This window comes from Callithrix jacchus, chromosome 5, assembly GCF_049354715.1.
Source record: "Callithrix jacchus isolate 240 chromosome 5, calJac240_pri, whole genome shotgun sequence".
Lineage (NCBI taxonomy): Eukaryota > Metazoa > Chordata > Mammalia > Primates > Cebidae > Callithrix > Callithrix jacchus.
The window spans coordinates 137,226,250-137,245,305 of record NC_133506.1 but is presented as its reverse complement, the minus strand read 5'-3'; the positions used below and the strand labels follow the sequence as shown (position 1 = coordinate 137,245,305).

Sequence of the window (19,056 nt, the reverse complement as noted above, 5' to 3'; positions counted from 1 at the left end):
TGTGATTACTAAAGGTATGTGTTTACAAATTACTTAAAGATAAGAGATAAAACTTATGAAGTAAAATTAAAAGTACACCTCTATCTAGAGTATAATCCCAATTTTTTTGTTTTGTTTTTTGAAGACACATAGGCATTTGCACATGTATGTGGACGTACATTTACATGCACTCACACACAGGGTGGGAGTAGACGCTTCCTAACTGTCCTTTAGGAGGGAAGAGAGTCTGTAGTTCTGCTCTGTCCCATGTAGACAGTAAAAGAACGAGGAAGAGCCTTCTGGACAGATGAGGGGAGCTTTGCACATATTGACCTTGAAGGAGTGATTTGAAGGCACATCTGTGTAATAGTTCACATGTAGGTTTTTTAGAAAGCATGGGTGTACACATAGCCCTGTGAGGTCCAGGGGCTTTCCCGAGGGACGAGTGCCAGTCAGCTGCACTTATCTCTGGGGCAGTCAGGTGACGGGAAGTGGGGCTTTTCTCTTTAACCTTTCTTGTGAAAGGGAACACTTGTTCCCTGCAAAAAAAAAAAAACGAAGAAAAAAACATACTTAATAATAACTACTGTTTGCATCTGGTAGAGTTTATTTCCTTTTCTATTCTTTTAACTTCAGGACAAAGAATTATAATTAGGCAGAATAAATGAGTGCATTTTTATTGACTATATGGCCAAATCAGAATGTGTTTAATTAGTTGTGTGTTGATGGTGTTTGGTTCTTCCTGGTTATTATAAACAGTGCCACATTTAGCACCCTCATACATCCTCATGTGACATCTTTCTGTATCTTCAAAACAGAATTGCTGGGGCAGAAGGTTTTTTGAGTTTTGTTTTTTTTTTTGAGACGGAGTTTTGCTCTTGTTACCCAGGCTGGAGTGCAATGGCGCGATCTTGGCTCACCGCAACATCCACCTCCTGGGTTCAGGCAATTCTCCTGCCTCAGCCTCCTGAGATTACAGGCACGCACCACCATGCCCAGCTAATTTTTTGTATTTTTAGTAGAGACAGGGTTTCACCATGTTGACCAGTATGGTCTCGATCTCTTGACCTCGTGATCCACCCGCCTCGGCCTCCCAAAGTGCTGGGATTACAGGCGTGAGCCACTGCGCCCGGCCCGGTTTTTTGAGTTTTGATAGATATTTCCAGCTTGCTCTCTAAAAAGTCATACCAATATCTCTCTTGATAATTAGGAAGAAGAGTTTAAAAATAGCCTTTTAGGCATGAATGCACATGGGTGTGTCACATGCACACTGAGTCATATGGCAGTAGCTGTTCTAGCTAATGGCTGATGGGTAAGTAGCTAATGGGTGCTCAGTCGTGAGTGTTCAGGAGCAGTGCTGCAGGGAGGAGGCCTGGCCCTGGCAGGGAGGCTCTGTGTGTCTTCAAATCAGGAGGCTGGCTGTGGCTCACTACCCGTCAGCCTCAAGAGGCTGCAGCTATGAAGGCTCATGTACAGGCCCTAGAGCCTGGCTGGTTGGGGTTGAGCAGTCTCCTGCCCATCACACAGAGACAGGACTCACACTCATAGATGTACAGCCAGGAGGCACTTGACTGTCTCCTGTCTTCCTTTTAAAAGAATACTGATAGACTAGGCATGGTGGCTCACACTTGTAATCCTAGCACTTCGGGAGGCCAAGGTTAGGGTTAGGGTTAGGATTAGGGCTTGAGCTCTAATACTGGGAGCTCATGAGGTAGAGACCAGTCTGTGTAACATAGCAAGACCTCATTTCTGGGGGAAAAAAAAAATTAATTGGGTGCAGTGGCATGAGCCTGTGGTCCCAGCTACTCAGGAGTCTAAGTCAGGAGGATTTCGAGGCTGCAGTGAGCTATGATTGCACCACAGTACACCAGCCTGGGGGACAGAACAAGATTCCTCCAAACACACACACACACACACGCACGCACAAACACACACACAATGTCGAGCAGCTGAACAGGACTCCTCCAAACACCCACCCACACACACACCCACACAATGCTGTTAGATGCTTTGGTGTTGTGTGGCTTCCTACTGAAGGTAAAACTCAGGTTCATGCTCCTCATCGTGCATCATATCCCAACACCTCCTGCTGTTGATGTGACACACAGGCAGCTCCAGCTGTCCCTTTCATGCCTGTCACTCCACAGCTCTCTTACCTCACGGCTGTCCTGGCTGTGCTGCTGCAGCCTGTGGGACAACTGCTGGGCCTCAGCTAAGGCTCCTAGAATCGTAAGTTCTCCGGAAATGTTTCCTGAGTAAGGCTTCCAACTGGCTCTGTCGAGAGTCCATGTTTCCTGGTGATTCACTGTGGTGTGTGGGCCCTCGGGTGTTCTTTGGTGCAGAGGAGCCCTCCTCATGTCCCCTCTCTGATACCAGGCTGTACTGGGTTTACACAGAAGGAAGCGTGTCTCTGCTATCAGCATGTCCCAGAGACATTTAAAGATGGTCTGGGACTCCATCCAGGGCATAGCGTGGCCACCAGCTCTGCTCAAGAGGTCTAAGTTATCCTGCATCACTGCTTTCAGGAATGCTCTTTCCTGCTGCCTGTGTGATATGTGAGGATGTGGCAGGCTACAACCCTTCTCACACACAGATTGCACAGCCCCCAGTCCTTTTATTCACACTCCTTTGGACATGGATAGTGGCTCTAGTGTCCGGAATCTGACTTGACTTTGTAGCTGTGCCCTTTCCACCCTGCTGGCTGGCTCCCTGGGAGTATACTGTCTTCCCATGGGCTGTCTTCACTGGCTGATTTCTGTAGTCCTTGTTGGGAGTAAGGAGAGGTGGTCTTGCTGCTCAGAGGACTGACTCCTGGGCTGGGAGCTAGAATAGGAGACGAGGGTAGAGGGCAGAGATGGCCATGCAGTAGTGAGGATGCTGACCATACCTGTGCCGAGGGTCTGGCATCCATGGAGCTTATCCTCTGGGGCAAGGAGAATTGGTTGATTGGGTTTGAGGGATTCTCTTGAAAACAAGTGACAATTAGGCCCTTTGACAAAGGGCTGGCTTCCGGTTCTTTGTTTTGTGACATGGTGATTTTATTGACTTTTTTTATTTTTTGAGACAGAGTCTCTGTCGCCTGGGCTGGAGTGCAGTGGCACAATCTCGGCTCACTGCCACCTCCGCTTCCCAAGTTCAGGTAATCCTCCTGCCTTAGCCTCCCAAGTAGCTGGGAATACAGGCACCAGCCACCACATCTGACTAATAATTTCATATTTTTAGTAGTGATGGGATTTCACCATGTTGGCCAGGCTAGTCTTGAACCCCTTACCTCAGGTGATCCTGCCCATCTCAGCTTCCCAAAGTGCTGGGATTAAGGCATGAGCCATTGCTCTCAGCTGTTTGTTTGAGGCAGAGTCTTAGCTTCTTGTCCTGGGCTGGAGTGCAATGGTGCAATCTTGGCTTGCTGCAACCCCCACCTCCTGGGTTCAAACAATTCTCCTGCCTCAGCCTCCCAAGTAGCTGGGATTACAGGCAAATGCCAGCACACCCAGCTGATTTTTGTATTTTTAGTAGAGACAGGGTTTCACCATGTTGGCCAACTGGTCCCGAACTCCTGACCTCAAGTGATATGCCCACCTCGGCCTCCCAAAGTGCTAGGATTACAGGCGTGAGCCAATCCTCCTGGCCTCAGCCTATTTTTTAAAATCTCCATTTTCTTCTTCTTTAGTCATGAGGAAACAGTCTGAGGGGTGTGAGTCCAGGGGTGGGCTGGCCCAGGGCTGCTGGGGATTTTGTATCTTTACATCTCTCCCAGGCCCTCAGCTCTTGCCCTGGGCCCCCAAGCCTCTAGCAGGCACCAGCCCTGCTTGGGCATGAGAAACTGAGCCTAGACCCCTTGGAGCTGAGCGGGCTTTTCTCCCTGCTCCTCACTGCTGGGAAGTGGGAGCTATTGTGTTTGGGTGGCCAAGCCCTTGGTAGCACTGACCTAATCACTATATGATGGGCTCACAGCATCCATTCTCTGGTGTTTAAGGAACACCTGTGAATTGCCAGGCCCTGGGGTTCACCGAGAATGTAGTGGGGCTCCCTGCATCAGGGAGGCTGCTGCAGCAGGGGAGGTGGGCCACCACAGCGGAAGGCCGAGAAGCTTGGAGTGCCGTGGAGGGTTGAGTCCTGAGGGAAGAGAAGGTGTCAATGGACAGAGCGGCTCTGGGGATGTCTTAGAGGAGATTATTTAGACAGAAGCAGCAGCCTATTCCCAGCACAGAGAGTGACAAGCAGGGTGGCCTCCTGGGGCAGCGGTGGGAAAGGCCCCTGGAGGCTGAATCTGTGGTTGGAAATGAGATGGTGGCTCCTGAAAGGTGCTGAGGGGAGAGGGCTGTGAGACGATCACTCTGGCTTTTGGGCTGGGAGCTAGAATAGGAGACGAGGGTAGAGGGCAGAGGTGGCCATACAGTAGTGAGGAGGCTGAATGTGCGGTGTGAGCGAAAGAAGAGGCAAGCAGACCCCAGGATTTTCAGACCAGGTTGGAAGGCTGGGGATCTGAGGTGAGCATGTTGCTCAGGATAGGACGTGGCAGATGGTGTTGGGGTGGTGCTGAAGGCCTGGTGAGAAGCCGAGTGGCCCATCCTGGAGGGGATGGCTGAGGAGAACCTCTCCTTGGGGGAAGAAAGGTGGAGAGTGCACCAGGGGACAGGAGCTGGGGAGGAGGGGCAGGAGCACAGCTCCCTGGGAGGCAGGCAAGAAAGGAGCTCCTGATGAGTGTGGAGAGGAGGCTTTGCCTTCAACAGCTCAGGGATGTCGGGAGCATTGATGAGCCTGGCTGAGTAGAGGGTGAGCGGCTGCTGAGAGTGAGCTCACATCAGCAAGCTGCATGGGTCTTTCAGGGGGTTTCTCTGCAGGGGAAAGAACAAGGGACAATCACCAGTGTGTTAATCGGGATTGAGTAGTAGTTTTTTTGTTTTTTTTTTTTTTTGAGACGGAGTTTTGCTGTTGTTACCCAGGCTGGAGTGCAATGGTGTGCGATCTCCGCTCTCTGCAACCTCTGCCTCCTGGGTTTAAGCAATTCTCCTGCCTCAGCCTCCCAAGTAGCTGGGACTACAGGCGTGCACCACCATGCCCAGGTAATTTTTGTATTTTTAGTAGAGACAGGGTTTCACCTTGTTGATGGTCTCGATCTCTTGACCTCATGATCCACCCGCCTCGGCCTCCCAAAGTGCTGGGATTATAGGCGTGAGCCACCGTGCCCGGCCTTGAGTGGTATTCTTGTTTGGGTTTTTATTAACCTGATGGAAATACTGGCATGGGTGTGTACTGCTTCTTGGTGTCCAACAGAGGAGCTAATCGGCACACAGAGGGGAACGGTCTGTGTGTCGGGGACAGCTTTGGGGCATCTGGAGACAGGTCAATGCAACAATAGGAGGCAGAGGTGGGCGGAGCTGGCAGGAGGGATGGGATGCAGAAGGGTTGATGGTCAGCTTGCTCACGGGAAGCTACAGGGTCAGCAGAAGGGAGGCTGGAGTGGAGACCACCTTTTAGACCAAGAACTTGTGAAGGGGATGTTGTCTAGGTGGAGGGAGAGGTTGGCAGCAGGAGGGGTAGGGTCTCAAATCTAAAGAGCCGCATGCATCAGACAGCTCAAAGTCTATTTTTGAGACAGAGTCTTGCTGTGTCATCCAGGCTGGAGTGCAGTGATGCGATCTCAGCTCACTGCAACCTCTGTCTCCCAGGTTCAAGCAATTCTCCTGCCGTGGCCTCCCAAGTAGCTGGGATTATAGGTCCCCACCACCATGCCCAGCTAATTTTTTTTTTTTTTTTTTTTTTAGTATAAAGGGTTTTCTCCATGTTGGCCAGGCTGGTCTCAAACTCTTGACCTTAAGTGATCCACCCGCCTTGCTTCCCAAAGTACTAGAATTTCAGGTATGAACCACCACACTAAACTAATTAACATATGTGTAGTCTATGCTGCGTGCACCTGTGGCCCCAGCTACTCAGGAGGCTGAGGCAGGAGGACTGCTTCAACCCAGGCATTCGAGGCTGCAGTGAGCTTTGATTGCATCACTACACTCCAGCCTGGGCAACAGAGTGAGACCCTGTCTGTAAATAAATAAATCTGGAACATTTTAAATATGAAATCAAATGTATATTTATTATGAAAAAATTGGATATTGAAGGCCAGGTGTGGTGGCTCATGCCTGTAATCCTAGCATTTTGGGAGGCCGAGGCAGGTAGATCATGAGGTCAGGAGTTTGAGATCAGCCTAACCAACATGGTGAAAACCCGTCTCTACGAAAAATACAGAAATTAGCCTAGTATGGTGTCATGTGCCTGTAATCCCAGCTATTCAGGAGGCTGAGGCAGGAGAATGGCTTGAACCTGGGAGGTGAAGGTTACAGTGAGCCAAAATTGCGCTTCTGCACTCCAGCCTGGGCGACAGAGTGAGACTCTGCCTTGCGGGGGGGGAAAAATTAGATATTGTAGATTGGCAAGAAAATGAATGCCCCCTCATACCACCCTTTGTGAAAGGGTTTGGATTTGTGTCCCCATCCAAACCTCATCTTGACTTATAATCCCCATAACACCCACGTGTCAAGGAGAGACAAAGATAATTGAATCATGGGGGTGGTTTCGCCCATTCCTGTTCTCTTGATAGTGAGTGCATTCTCACAAGATTTGTGGGATTTATAAGGGGGCCTTTTCCCTTTGCACAGCACTTCTTCTGCCATCTTGCAAAGAGGCTGCCTTGCTTCTCCTTTGCCTTCTGCCATGATAGTAAGTTTCCTGTGGCCTCCCCAGCCATGCTGTGAGTCAATTAAACCTCTTTCCTTTATAAATTACCCAGTCTCGGGCAGTTCGTTACAACACTGAGGAAACGGACCAGTACGCTTCGCCTGTGCATCCGGGTGCCATCTGTGTGTATAGCATCTCTACTGCGATCACCACCTGGGGGCTGCAGTCTACCCTGTCCACCCAGTTTACACCGTGTATCTGTTGAGCACTTCCTGTGGGTCAGGTGTTAGACCTAGGGCCTGGGGCACATGGTGATCAGGCCCCTCATGGTCCCTCTTGTTGCAGATTCTGTGGAGGTGTCCTGTTGGGGAGCAGGGCATGCCCAGGTGGCCGTTCACAGTGCTGAGATGAGTGTGTGAGAGGAAGCCAGGTGTAGTGGGATCTGCTGAGGCCATGTACCTGGAGAGCGCAACATGCACCCTAGCTGGAGTGGCTTGTGGCAGACAGTGGGAGGCCATGGAAAGTGGGTTCTGGAATGTTCCTGTTGCAGGGGGCAGGAGGGGTTTCTGGAGGCAGGAAGCTTTTGCAACAGTCCAGGCATTGGATGCCAGTAGCCTGAGTTGGGGGAAGGCAGCAAGGTTAGAGGAGTTAGTGGGGCTGAAATCCAGGTGGGAGAGGCAGTGGACAGGTATTGCCAGCCGGGTGGGGTGGGCAGGGGAGGTCCTGCTGTAGAAGACCCATCATGGACTGCAGTGTGGGGAGCGGTTTGGAGTTGGGGAGCCCAGTGAGAAGATGATGTTGTTGGTAATCCAGACCATGTGTCAGTTCCTAGTGGCCTTGGAGACGGGGATGGTGTTCTGGGAATGAGAGCTTTGGAGGCCTGGCAGGGGCGCAGAGAGGTGCACAGGCTCAAACCAGGTTCCTGGTTTGGGGGAGCAGGGTTGGCACTGGTGCCAGAGTAGAGCCATGGGTCTGTATGGGAGTATAGTGAGTCCAGGTGCTAGCATGTGGAGTTGCCAGTACTCAGGTTTGGAAGCTCAGGCAAGAGATACGGGCCAGTAATGCCCTTTTCATACTGTCAGTGTAGAAACTCTCAATTAACCCAGAAGTACATGAGGCAAGCTGTGGTTCAGATGGAGAAAAGAAGAGGGCATTGAGCAACTCCAAGGTTCACTGCTCTTGAGATTAAGAAGGGTCTGGGAGAGGTGGGAGGGTGATGTCCTGGTGCCAAGGGACAGTGCTGAGGTCCCCTGTCCAGAGAGCCATGTGGACAGGCAGTCTGGCAAGGACCACACAGAACTGGGGTGGGGTTGGTCAGGGCACTGTGGGGAGCCAAGGGGGCATGGAAGCAGCAAGGGGATAGCATTCCTTCAAGGAGCTGGCTGTGGAGGGGCCAGAGGATATCTCTGAGGAACCCACACCCCTTGCTGCAGCCAGGCGCTGCTTACTCAGCAGGCCATGGGGTTGTTCTGACATCTGGCTCTGTGAACAGCACTTGGTGGACCCTGTACCTCATTCTTCATGCATGCTCTAAATTTCTTGGTATGTATTCCCAGAACTAGGATTATGTTGCAGAAGCTTACTGTGTACTTGAAGGTTCTGTGTGTCCTCCCACATTTCCTCCAGGAAGGTGGCGGGTGGTGCTGCAGGCCAGCCTTTCCCCCGCGACTGTAAAGCTGGCAAGGACCAGGTCGTCCCAGGACTCTGCTCTGTGCTGCTTTGACCACAGGGAATCTCTTGTGCTGACTATTTCTTTGTGAGTTGCCTCTCTGTGTGCTTAGGTATTTGTAAGGTGATTCATCATTTTTGGCATTCATTTGTGATGTCCTTGTATATTATACCCATTGTCATATGTTGCAAACACATGCCAGGTTTTCTTTCTTTGTCTTTTATACACAGAAGCTGAAATATTTTCTGATTTCAAAGATACCTTAATCTCTTTTTCTTGCAATTTTGCCTTTGTCATTGTACTTTGGAAGTACAGTTGTCCCTAAGCTGACACAGAGGATTGGTTCCAGGACCTCTGTGTATATACCCAAGTCCACATGCACTCACGCCCCAAAGGCCCTTCCACCCTGCTCATATGTAAAGTTAGACCTTCGTACACATGAGTTCCCATTCCTTGAATACCATATTTTCAACCTGTGTTTGTTGAGAAAGTCTGCCTATAGGTGGACCTGCTCAGTTCAAACCTGCGTTGTGCAGTGGCCAACTGTATTCTTTACCTCAGAGCTAGCATCTACCTACATACTCTTTGTGTGCTTTTGGGGTTTTATTTTACTTTGAGATCTGTAATCCATTTATGCATGATGTTGGCACATGTAGGAATCTAGCTTTGCGCGTCTCCAGATTTTGGCCTGGTTAAGCTAGTCCTGCTCATTGTAAACCAAAGGATCTGTGTCTCCTCATACCTTATTTCGGGACATCGTCCTCTGTGCACCTTACCTGCAGTCTGTTCCTTTGTTGTTACCAAGCTGCTCTGTTTGCTGTAGCCCCATAATCTGCCTTCATATTTGTTGGGACGAGACCCAGCAGCTTTTTTAAATAAGCGTTTTCACTCATAGGAGATTGCATTTGCCTCCAGCATTATTCAGGACAGTTTATCAATTAGTCAAGAGACTGCTATCGAGAGAAGAGATTCTGAATCACTTATTATTATTTTTTAAATTTCTTATTTGAACCTGAAGTAAGACTGAATCACTTATAGCATATTCCTAGTCTAGGAGAAAGTTTTGCATCTTCCCTTGCGGTGGAGGTGGAGAGTCTTACTCAGTGTGAGGCCGCTATTGAGGTCTGAGCCTCAACTTGAAGGTTCCCCAAAGGCAGGAGGGAGGTCTGTGTGTGCCCCGGCCTCGAAGCCCCAGCACTGACTTGGGAGGTGGGGAGCCTATGCACATGGCATGGGGGGCCCAGTGTCTACACTGCTGTCTAGCTGTCCTCACCAAGCGCCCTTGTAACTGTCGTCTTTGCAACCCTTCCTGTCTTGCCATATGTCAGCGACAGCAGTAGTGCCTGTGACCAGCGTGGCTGTGAGGACCCAGTGGCTCTGCGCACACAGCTGGCCCCTGAGAAATGCCAGCTGCTGATTCTGTGTGCATCTGACAGGTGCTCTGTCGTTGCACACGGACTGGACTATTTTCTAAGCAGTGGTGCTTTAAGAAACCGAGTGTGTTGGAGACCTTTGCTTTTTCTGAGTTATCCTGTGATGGCTCAGATCCTGGTGTCATTTGTGCCCCTTCTTGCCAGTTCTTAGGAGAACACCTCCAGGATTTTATTTACCTTTTCTAAAGCAGGGTGACGCCATTCAATCAATGGAATTCACTGTTGTCCTGGCACAAAGCCCAAATGCTTTTGTGTTTTTTTGAGACAGTCTTGCTCTGTCACCCAGGCTGGAGTGCAGTAGCGTGATCTCAGCTCACTGCAACCTCTGCCTCCCAGGTTCAGGTGATTCTTCTGCCTCAGCCCCCCTGAGTAGCTGGGACTACAGGTGTCGCCACCACACCCAGCTATTTTGTAATTTTGGTAGAGATGGAATTTTGCCATGTTATTTAGGCTGGTCTCAAATCCTGACCTCAGCCTCCCAAAGTGCTAGGGTCACAGACATGAGCCATTGCACCCAGGCAGCCCACATGCTTTTGAACCAGCAAAGACATCTATCCCTGGATTTCTCTTGGTGTCAAGACCTTATCACCACTGCTTCCGGAAGTGACCTGTGATGAGTGGTGTAGTGTTGGGGGCCACAAAGTCCGACCTCCCAGTGCCTCGCTCCAGGTGTAGATAAAGCTGCTGACACTTTGACGGCTGCCGAACTTAGAATTAAGACATCCTCCTCCCAGCCCATTCCAACTGACATTTGCTAAGGCCCATAAAAAGTAATTGCCTTTTAAACTGGAGTGTAGGCCTAGGGATTGGCTGGTGAAAACATCTGAGTGAAGGCTTGGGGGAGAGATAGACATTCCTTGTTTTTCCCCCAGGGAGGAAAGGGGGATGCAATACCTTTATTTTCCTGGGGACTGGGAAAGGTACAGTTGGGTAGTTAAGTTTGAAAGAAAATAGAACGACACAAAAATGAAAGAGGGGCATTTAACAAGAAAAATCCCTAGAGGGGGAGATTAAAGTGAACAGGTGCTGGAAAAATGTTTCTGCATATTAGAGCTTAATTAGATTTGAAGATGAATTCCAGATGGGCTAATTATGTGTGAGTTGTTGCAGGTTATTTCTTGTAGGGGCAAGCGTGTATTTTGGAAATGGTGATTTAGTTTGATTGAATTTGATTTTTGCCTCCTACCAAATCTCCGTTGAGAAACCACCTCTTCTGGGGCCCCAGGACCCCACGCAGTAGACCCCACGTCTTTAGTACCCTATCCCAGCCAACACAGCTCAGAATGAGGAAGCCTGTCCTGACTTTGGCAGCCATTCGTCACATAGAAGGCGGACATAGGATTCTCACCCAAGTCGATGGAAAGTCATTTCAGTGTTCAAGGAAGGCAAACAGCGCAGAGCCGTGTATTTGCAGGAAAGTGGCCTTTGATGGGGTGGGGAGCAATATGTGAACTGGAAATAGAGTCCAGGTTCGTTCTCCTGCCTTCCTGGAAAGATTGGTTGCATGCAAGTATTTGGACCATTTTTTTCTGGCAGGGTAGAAGCAAGTTCTTGTTGGCAGCTCTCTAACTGTGAGTCGAGAAAAGGCATGAAGGTATGGATAACTGAGACACATTTCAGGCCAGAGATTGAATTAAAATTTTGTTCTATTATTATTTTTTAAGACTAGTCAAGTACAGTCATGAGGAGGGGAGAAAGAGTAGAAGAAGGAGTTGGGTATGTAACTGACTGAACGATCAACTGAGATAACTTACCACCTTTGGACCAGCCAGAAAATTTAATTTTCAAGCAAGGAACAGGGCCAAGGGCCAAATGGGGCCTGGGACTTCTCATTAGGATAATGGGCTCGGTTTGATTGGGGAACAGCTTGTGATGATTGTCTCAAAAGACAGTGTGGCTCCCTGATGTCCCCAGGAAGGTGTGGTTGTGCTGGGGGTGGCCTCCCATCACCCTGCACACCTCAGGGAGATTTGCTTGGTAGTCATTTCGGGTCTGAGAGCTCCAATAAATATAAACTTTTATGTAAGGCCCCATAATTGGAAATTATGGATGTATAATTTATGTGTGACTTAATGAATGATTTATATAATGTTAAGTGATGATTTAGATAGAAAATATGACCCCCTCCTGCAGAATCTTTAATGAAAAGCTTTGGTTCTTATGAATTTGTTTCTGGTGCTCTGTTTGAACTCAGCATGTTTAACATAAATCAGATCTAATTGTCATTTTATGATTAATGAACATATGCTGGCCATTTTTCCCCATAATTAAACTTTATGTTCTGTACATCTGACAAAGCAAAACAAGTTGAGACTGACAGATTGGTGTGCTGTTCCCATGTCTTCGCATTTGTGCGTGCCTTTATTTTACTCATTTCCAAGTACTTGGTTTCTGGAAAGTCAGGTTTTCAGAGGTATGAGAAAGCTCCTAAGAGTTAGCATTCAGACCGTGAGGCTTCATGTGCTTTTGGAGGATAGAAAGGGCACGGGTCCAGCCTGAGGGGAACTCGGGCCCTTCTGCCTGTTGAAGATTGTACCTGAGTGCCCGGCGAGTGCTGTAGGTGGAGGGGAGGCATTTGATGTGCTCTCCCAGTGGAGAGTCCCAGTGCCTGAGAGGCTAGCCGCTTTCTCAGGCTGTGGTTATAATAAGGAACTGCAAGAAATGGGGGAAGGTGGTTTCACTGCAAAAATATGCACGTTTGCTTTCTGCTATCCATCCACTTCATTAAGATTTGAAGTAATTTAAAAGGAGAGATGAGTGTGTGAAAGGAAAATCATCACCCTGATTGCCTTTGCTCACCGCCATTCCCCTCTGACTATTGCAGGATGTAGACAAGTTTGGCAACGAGATCACCCAGCTGGCCCGACCCCTGCCTGTGGAGTATCTGATCATAGACGTAAGTGTCCCCCCTGCCAGGCAGAGCCTGGGTAGATGGACCCATCAGGTGCTTTGGAGGTGGGACTGCTGGGTGGTGGCTGCTCACAGGAGAAGGCTGCAATTTAAGGCACCTTCTGCCTCATGCAGGGCCCACCCCAGAACAGGCACCCAGGAAGTAGTTGTCAAATCACTGAGCATGTAGTGTTGCTAAAATGTTCACTTTTTTTGTTTTGTTTTTGTTTTCTGAGATGGAGTCTCGCTCTGTAGCCCAGACTGGAGAGCAGTGGTGCAATCTCGGCTCACTGCAACCTCCACCTCCTGGGTCCCAGTTCAAGCAATTCTCCTACCTCAGCCTCCCAAATAGCTGGGATTACAGGTACAAGCCACCATGCCCAGCTAATTTTCGTATTTTTTAGTAGAGACAGAGTTTCACCATGTTGGCCAGTCTGGTCTTGAACTCCTGACCTTGTGATCCACCCGCCTCGGCCTCCCGAAGTGCTGGGATTACAGGTGTGAGCCACCACACCCGGCAGTGCTCATGGTTTATAAGGGCTTTTTGTTTTAGTTTCAGGTTTTTATTTCCTTGACATCAACCTAGAGTTTAACTGTCTCCGTACTAAAGTACAAAGGACCAGAGACCCCAGGCCAGGCAGCCTCTGGGAGGCAGCAAACCCCATTGCTTGGGTCTCCAGTTATCAGAGCATGGAACATCATATCCATGCAAGTGCTGCCCTGGCCCAGCACAACTGCAGCAGCCCACAGTGGATCTGGGCCACTCTATGCAGGCTGGTCCCCAGGGGACATGCCTGTGACTCAGTGTGACTGAATTAAGGGCTCAGCATGGTTTACTGGGTGGAACTCCAGGAGCCACAGAGGCCCCTGGCTCTTCCACATCTTCTCTGCATCTCAGCTCCTTTCTGGAGGCATTTTATGGTCATGGAGACGTGGCTGTGCCATTGGCCATGGGGCAGCGAGGATGGCAGGATGAGCCTTTGCAGCAGCCAGTACATCACCCCTACCAGAGCTGTCCAAAGTGGACGGGAGGCAGCTCATTTTCTATGCAGCTGCCATGCCAGGATCTATTCAGGCTGCATTTGAACTCGGATGGGCATGTGATTCAGGCAGTAAAATATCATTGCATTCAGAGCAGTGGGTCCCCATGAGCCAAGCCCGTTGCTGCTCCATTCCAACTGACAGCTCCTGAGAACATATTTATTACCTAGGCTGTGAAGGCATCTGGTTTTTAGACTACCTAGGGTGTAATTAAGGTGAAAACGGATTGATGGAGCATACACCAAAGAGGAGCCAGCATGATTTAAAACCAGCTTTCTCAGATCTTCTCCCCCAAGCGGCCTCCCCACCCCTTTCCATTTCTTTTATAAAGGAAGTTAAGTTTTTGCCTTAGTGCAGTTTTTCAGAAGTACTTGCTTGTGGGAGAGCATTCTGCCCCATGGTGCCCAAGCTCTTCGACCCTGTGGAAGTGAGATGTGGGGAGTCCTTGAGAGCAGGTGCCCAGAGAGGTGTGTCAAGCTCTGTGTCCAGCCCCAGGCCACAGACACTGGCTTGGGCCCAAGGTTCTTAAACCTTGGGGTGGAGTGGTTGGGCAGGCAGGAAAGGGCACCCACCAGCCAGTGTTCCTGGGGCCTCATTGTGGGTTCTGGGGGCATTATCTAGCTGATGGGTAGGGTAAGAGAAATGGTTTCAAGGTAAGATGTGAGCTGATGCCCCGCACTGGGACATCTGGGATGGGCTATGTGGATTTTGGTTCTGTTCCCCTCCAAGGGCCAGTTATAAGGCCAGCAAAACCCCCCTTGGTCCCACTAGCTTTCTCAGCAGCCCGTGTTCTAGGGGCGCTGCCTCCCCATTTCTAGCCCTTCCCAAAGGAGGCGGCCGAGCAGGCCAGGCTTCTGTCTGTGCAGGAGGTCAGCACCTCCCCTGTCTTCAGCTGGTACCCAGCACTGTGCATACCAACACTGTGTGTTCCAAACCCTGTGCCAGGCACCCAGGAGGTGAGTACTCCAATCGTCTCCGTCTCGAAGAATAATAAAGTGAGGCCCAGGATCCCTAACTGATGAGGCTATGTAGCCAAAACATGGCACTGTGGCTGAGTCTTCATTCCCCGCCCTGCCACTTGCCCATGGAGAGCCAGCTCAGGCCAGAGATTCTGCCAGCGGCTCAGCTGTCCTTCTAGAGCGGCTGGTGCTGGCACAGCAAATCCGGGGCCAGCCAGCTCTACAACTCACTGCCTTTGCTAATGCAGAAAGCAGACCAGAACCACGCTCATTCTTTAGAAGTAGTCCCAAAGGACCCAGAATAGTTCCCCTAAATCTGGAAGAGGTGTGACTCCTGCTGCTGCTGTTGGGTTGCAGAGGAAAGCAGCATCAACCCAAGTCGGGTGCTTCTGTGGGGAGGTGTGTCTGTCACAAAGAATAAAACCTATATTTCTATTGATTCATGCACATTTACCACTGTCCCTGTGCCTTCTATTGATTATATGTTAGGTGTAAAATGCACTCTGTTGTCATTAAGGCATGTCTGAGCCAGTGAAGGACTTAGCTGGCTTTTGGATAACAGCTCTGAGTCCACTGTTTCTCAAGGGCCTGTTATATTCACCCCTGCCTGGAAAAGCCCACAGCTCCATGGAGTGGCTCCCAGCATTCAGAAGGGGCTTAGCAAGCTGGCTGGAGGGTGCTTTGTTTCTTGAAAGCTGACTGGCTGATTTTTCATGTGCCCTCCAAACCCAGTGACACAAATTTCTCTTGAGCAAAGTCAGCTCCTGAGATGGCCTCCTGGCCTCCTTCATTCCCTTCTCATCGCCTGGACGAGGGCTCAAACCAGCCTTTACTGCCTCCATAGCAGAGGGAGAGAATCTATGTGACTCTCAAGGGAAGCTGTGCCGTGGGGGGAGTCCCAGTGCCACTGTTGTCAAGGCTGTGCCCGGATGTGGTGTAGTTTGCTTCCAGCATGGCAGAGTTTCAGTTTTCATTTAGGGATGACACTAATAGATAATGGTTCCCTTTGATAGAAAGCTTGTAGAGAACTCTCAGAATTGCTGGGAGTCAGTCATTAACTCTGGCTCTGGGAGGTGCTCTGGGCTGACTGGGAGTTGGCCACACCATCTTCAGCCTAATTCATCATGGGTTTGTGTTTTTTTTGTTTTTTTTTTTTCATTAGATTACAACAACTTTCCCCAAGGATCCAGTTTATACTTTTTCTATTTCACAAAATCCATTTCCTATTGAAAACCGGGATGTTTTGGGTGAGACACAGGTAAGCTCTTTGTCTTTAGAAACATAATTTAAGGTACCTGCTGATTGCTTATCTAGTGTCAGTATTGTTTTTCCAGAAAACATCAAGCTTTCAAAAGCTCCCGATTCATTCTTGTGACAGGCCAGCTAGGGCCTGCTGTGGAGCACTGTTGGTCACGTGGACACCCTCCCTATGGCCAGGTGATAGATGGCCACAAAGGCTAATCCCCTGATGTCCTCAGACTGGCTAGAAGCACATCCTGCGTGGATCTTGTAATTTTCCCAAATGTGTCATTTTGTGTCTTCTGCCAGCAGCCTCATCACTGTTGGTTTGGCCTGCCCCCTGACTGGTGACCTGCTGCCTTTCTTGCGCACCTCGAGGCTGTGTGCCCCCTTTCGGCCTGGCCTCAGCTTTCCAACATGGGTGTTGATCTGCGGGTTAGCTCGGCTCCTCTGTTGGCCTCTGCTCTCACCGGCAGATCGGTACATCAGGCCAGGTCCAATTTGCTCTCATGCTTTCTGCATACTGTGTAGACAGGCTGTGTACTTATGGTTGTTCTAAAATCATGACTTGTTAATAGACATTTCAGAAGGTGGTCAAAGAATGTCTGTAAGGAGGCTTTTTTCAGTGGCTGACAAAGCTGCTGCTTCTATGCTTTGGTCCCCTCACTGCCCATCCGCCCAGGGAACTTGGGGTGCTTGGAGAGGTGCAGAGCCAGCTTCAAGGGGGGTACACTCTTGAAGCTCTGTGTTTGGTCCTGCTGAAGGTGTCGGTGCTGCATTACGGCTGCCCTGTGTATTCCTTCCTCTCACTGTCCTGCCACCAGAGATGGAGAATATAGCTCAACAGGAAAAGCCAGAGGCATCTCCTGGCCCACAGGGGAGCCCACTTTCCACCTGGGGGCCAGGGCGCATTCCATCTGTTTGACTGTGTCTCTGTCTGAGTCAGCTTTCTTTTTTTTCCCCTTTATTTTGAGATAGTGTCTCATTCTTTCGCCCAGGCTGGAGTCTCACTCTATCGCCCAGGCTGGAGTCTCACTCTATCGCCCAGGCTGGAGTCTCACTCTATCACCCAGGCTGGAGTGTGGTGGTGCAATCTCAGCTCGCTACAACCTCCACCTCCTACGTTCCAACGATTCTCCTGCTTCAGTCTCCCAAGTAGCTGGGATTATAGGAGGGTTCCACCATGCCGGGCTAAGATTTTTGTATTTTCAGTAGAGATAGGGTTTCACCATGTTGGCCAGGCTGGTCTTAAACTCTTGACCACAAGTTACCTGCCCGCCTCAGCCTCCCAAAGTGCTGGGATTACAGTGTTAGCCTCTGCACCTGGCCAGTCTGAGTCAGCTTTACAAGCATGTCTTCTTGCACACCTGCCTCATCATGTGTGCTGAGAGCATCTCCTTGGGAGAAGGGAGCAGGAGCTTGCTTTGCGCTGCCTGCTCCTCTTTCTTGGACCCTGTCTGTGGTTGCAGAGGGAGGGAGAGAGGCGTGTCTCAGCATTCAGTGTATTGAGTTGCCTCTTAGTAGGAAATGACTCTTTCGGGGTCTGGCACTGGGGAACTGTATAGAACATTCATGTTTATTCCCTTCTCTCTAGGACTTCCATAGCTTGGCCACCTATTTGTCCCAGAATACTTCATCCGTGTTCTTGGATACCATCTCAGATTTCCACCTCCTGCTGTTCCTGGTCACCAATGAAGTTATGCCTCTGCAGGTACATGCCCGAGTGTGGCATCCGCCTGAGTACTTGGCTCAGGATGGCAGTCCCCCAGTGGACTTTGCCCGTAAAGAGACAGCTGTGTCTCAGTTTATTTTCTCACAGACCAGAGCGTGTGTGGTTGGGAAATTGGGCCAAAGCTTGGGGTCACAGATTGTCTTCCTCATTTGTCCTATGGACAGTGTGTAGGCAGCAGCTTTTCACAAGGAGTTTGTTGATAGAAAGATGAATTTTTTCACCTTTAGCATTTTCATTAAGTGTCCATACCTCTGTGAGGAAGTAAGGTTTCATCTGTTAGAACTGAATGGGAAGCAGAGGTGATTTAGCTCTGCCTCTAGCATTAGAGGTATCACAGTTTAAAAATTCCTATCCTAACAGTTTCAGAGTCACAGCCTCTGCTTTTTACTGGTATCTCCCCTCCTTCCGACTCAACTCTGGTTTTATTACCTTGGCCCAGAAGGCTTGGCCAGCTTCCAGACCCCAAGCTCAGAGCTGCACAGTTGGCATTTTTAAGACGCACTGTGGGGGGAAAAGAGGGCAAGTGCTTTGCAGAAGCGGCTTCCCTGGGCAGCATGGGGGCTATGGGCAGCAGCCCCCAGGTGGTGTCTCGCGTGTGCTGTGTGTAGGTGTCCTACTTTGGCGTTTGCTGCTCAAGCCGACAGGAAATGCCGAAGAGAAAGGAGCACATTATTTCTGAGCCACTATCCCTCTGACTCAGAACCTTTCCCTGAAGGAGACAGAATGCAGAGGTTCCTCCCTCCCAGGGCTTTTCTCTGTCGGGCAGCCTCTAGCTGTTCTTAATAGTTTATTTTGTGTCTGTATTTTGTCTCAAAACCACCCACTTGGATATTTGACATCAGGTACCCTGTGCCTCTTCCTGCTGCCTGTGCCTTCCTCAGTCAGCCTAAGGAGCTGCAGCTCCTGCTCCCAGGTTCAGCTGTTGCCCATCTGTGTGGACACCAGAGCCACCTTGCCAGTAAACTGCACTGTTTTGGCAGTCCACTGTTGGAAGACATTCTCTGGAGGTGCTGAGAGCCCCTGAAGGCTTTATTCGTTTCTCATGTATTAATGTATTATTTATTTTTTACTTTTTGAGATGGAGCCTCACCCTGTCACCCATACTGGAGTGCATTGGCGTGATCTCGGCTTACTGCAACCTCCATCTCCTGGGTTTAAGCAATTCTCCTCCCTCACCCTCCAAGTAGCTGGGATTACAGGCACCCACCACCATGCTGAGTTAATTTTGTATTTTTAGTAGAGACAGGGTTTCTCCATGTTGGTCAGGCTAGTCTCAAACTCCGGAACTCAGGTGATCCCCCTGCCTTGGCCTCCCAAAGTGCTGGGATTACAGGCATGGGCCACCATGCTCGGCCTTAATGCATTATTTGAATCCCCTGCATTTTGACCCTGGAAGGCTAGGATAGAGAGTGCATTTTTCCAGACATGATGGAAAAGAGAAAG

The 19,056-nt window shown here is 49.7% G+C and overlaps 1 protein-coding gene across 11 annotated transcripts in view; it reads left to right on the top strand.

Annotated features, from left to right (window-relative positions):
- The window catches only part of NPLOC4 (NPL4 homolog, ubiquitin recognition factor), a 75,407-nt gene that overhangs the window by 47,633 nt on the left and 8,718 nt on the right, over window positions 1-19,056 (top strand). For all 11 annotated transcript variants that reach the window (XM_078374951.1, XM_008997898.4, XM_078374950.1 and 8 more), the window contains 3 exons: window positions 12,578-12,649; window positions 15,805-15,900; window positions 17,476-17,592. In XM_078374951.1, coding sequence (XP_078231077.1) covers window positions 12,578-12,649; window positions 15,805-15,900; window positions 17,476-17,592 — 285 coding nt within the window. The remainder of the gene's footprint in view (window positions 1-12,577; window positions 12,650-15,804; window positions 15,901-17,475; window positions 17,593-19,056) is intronic.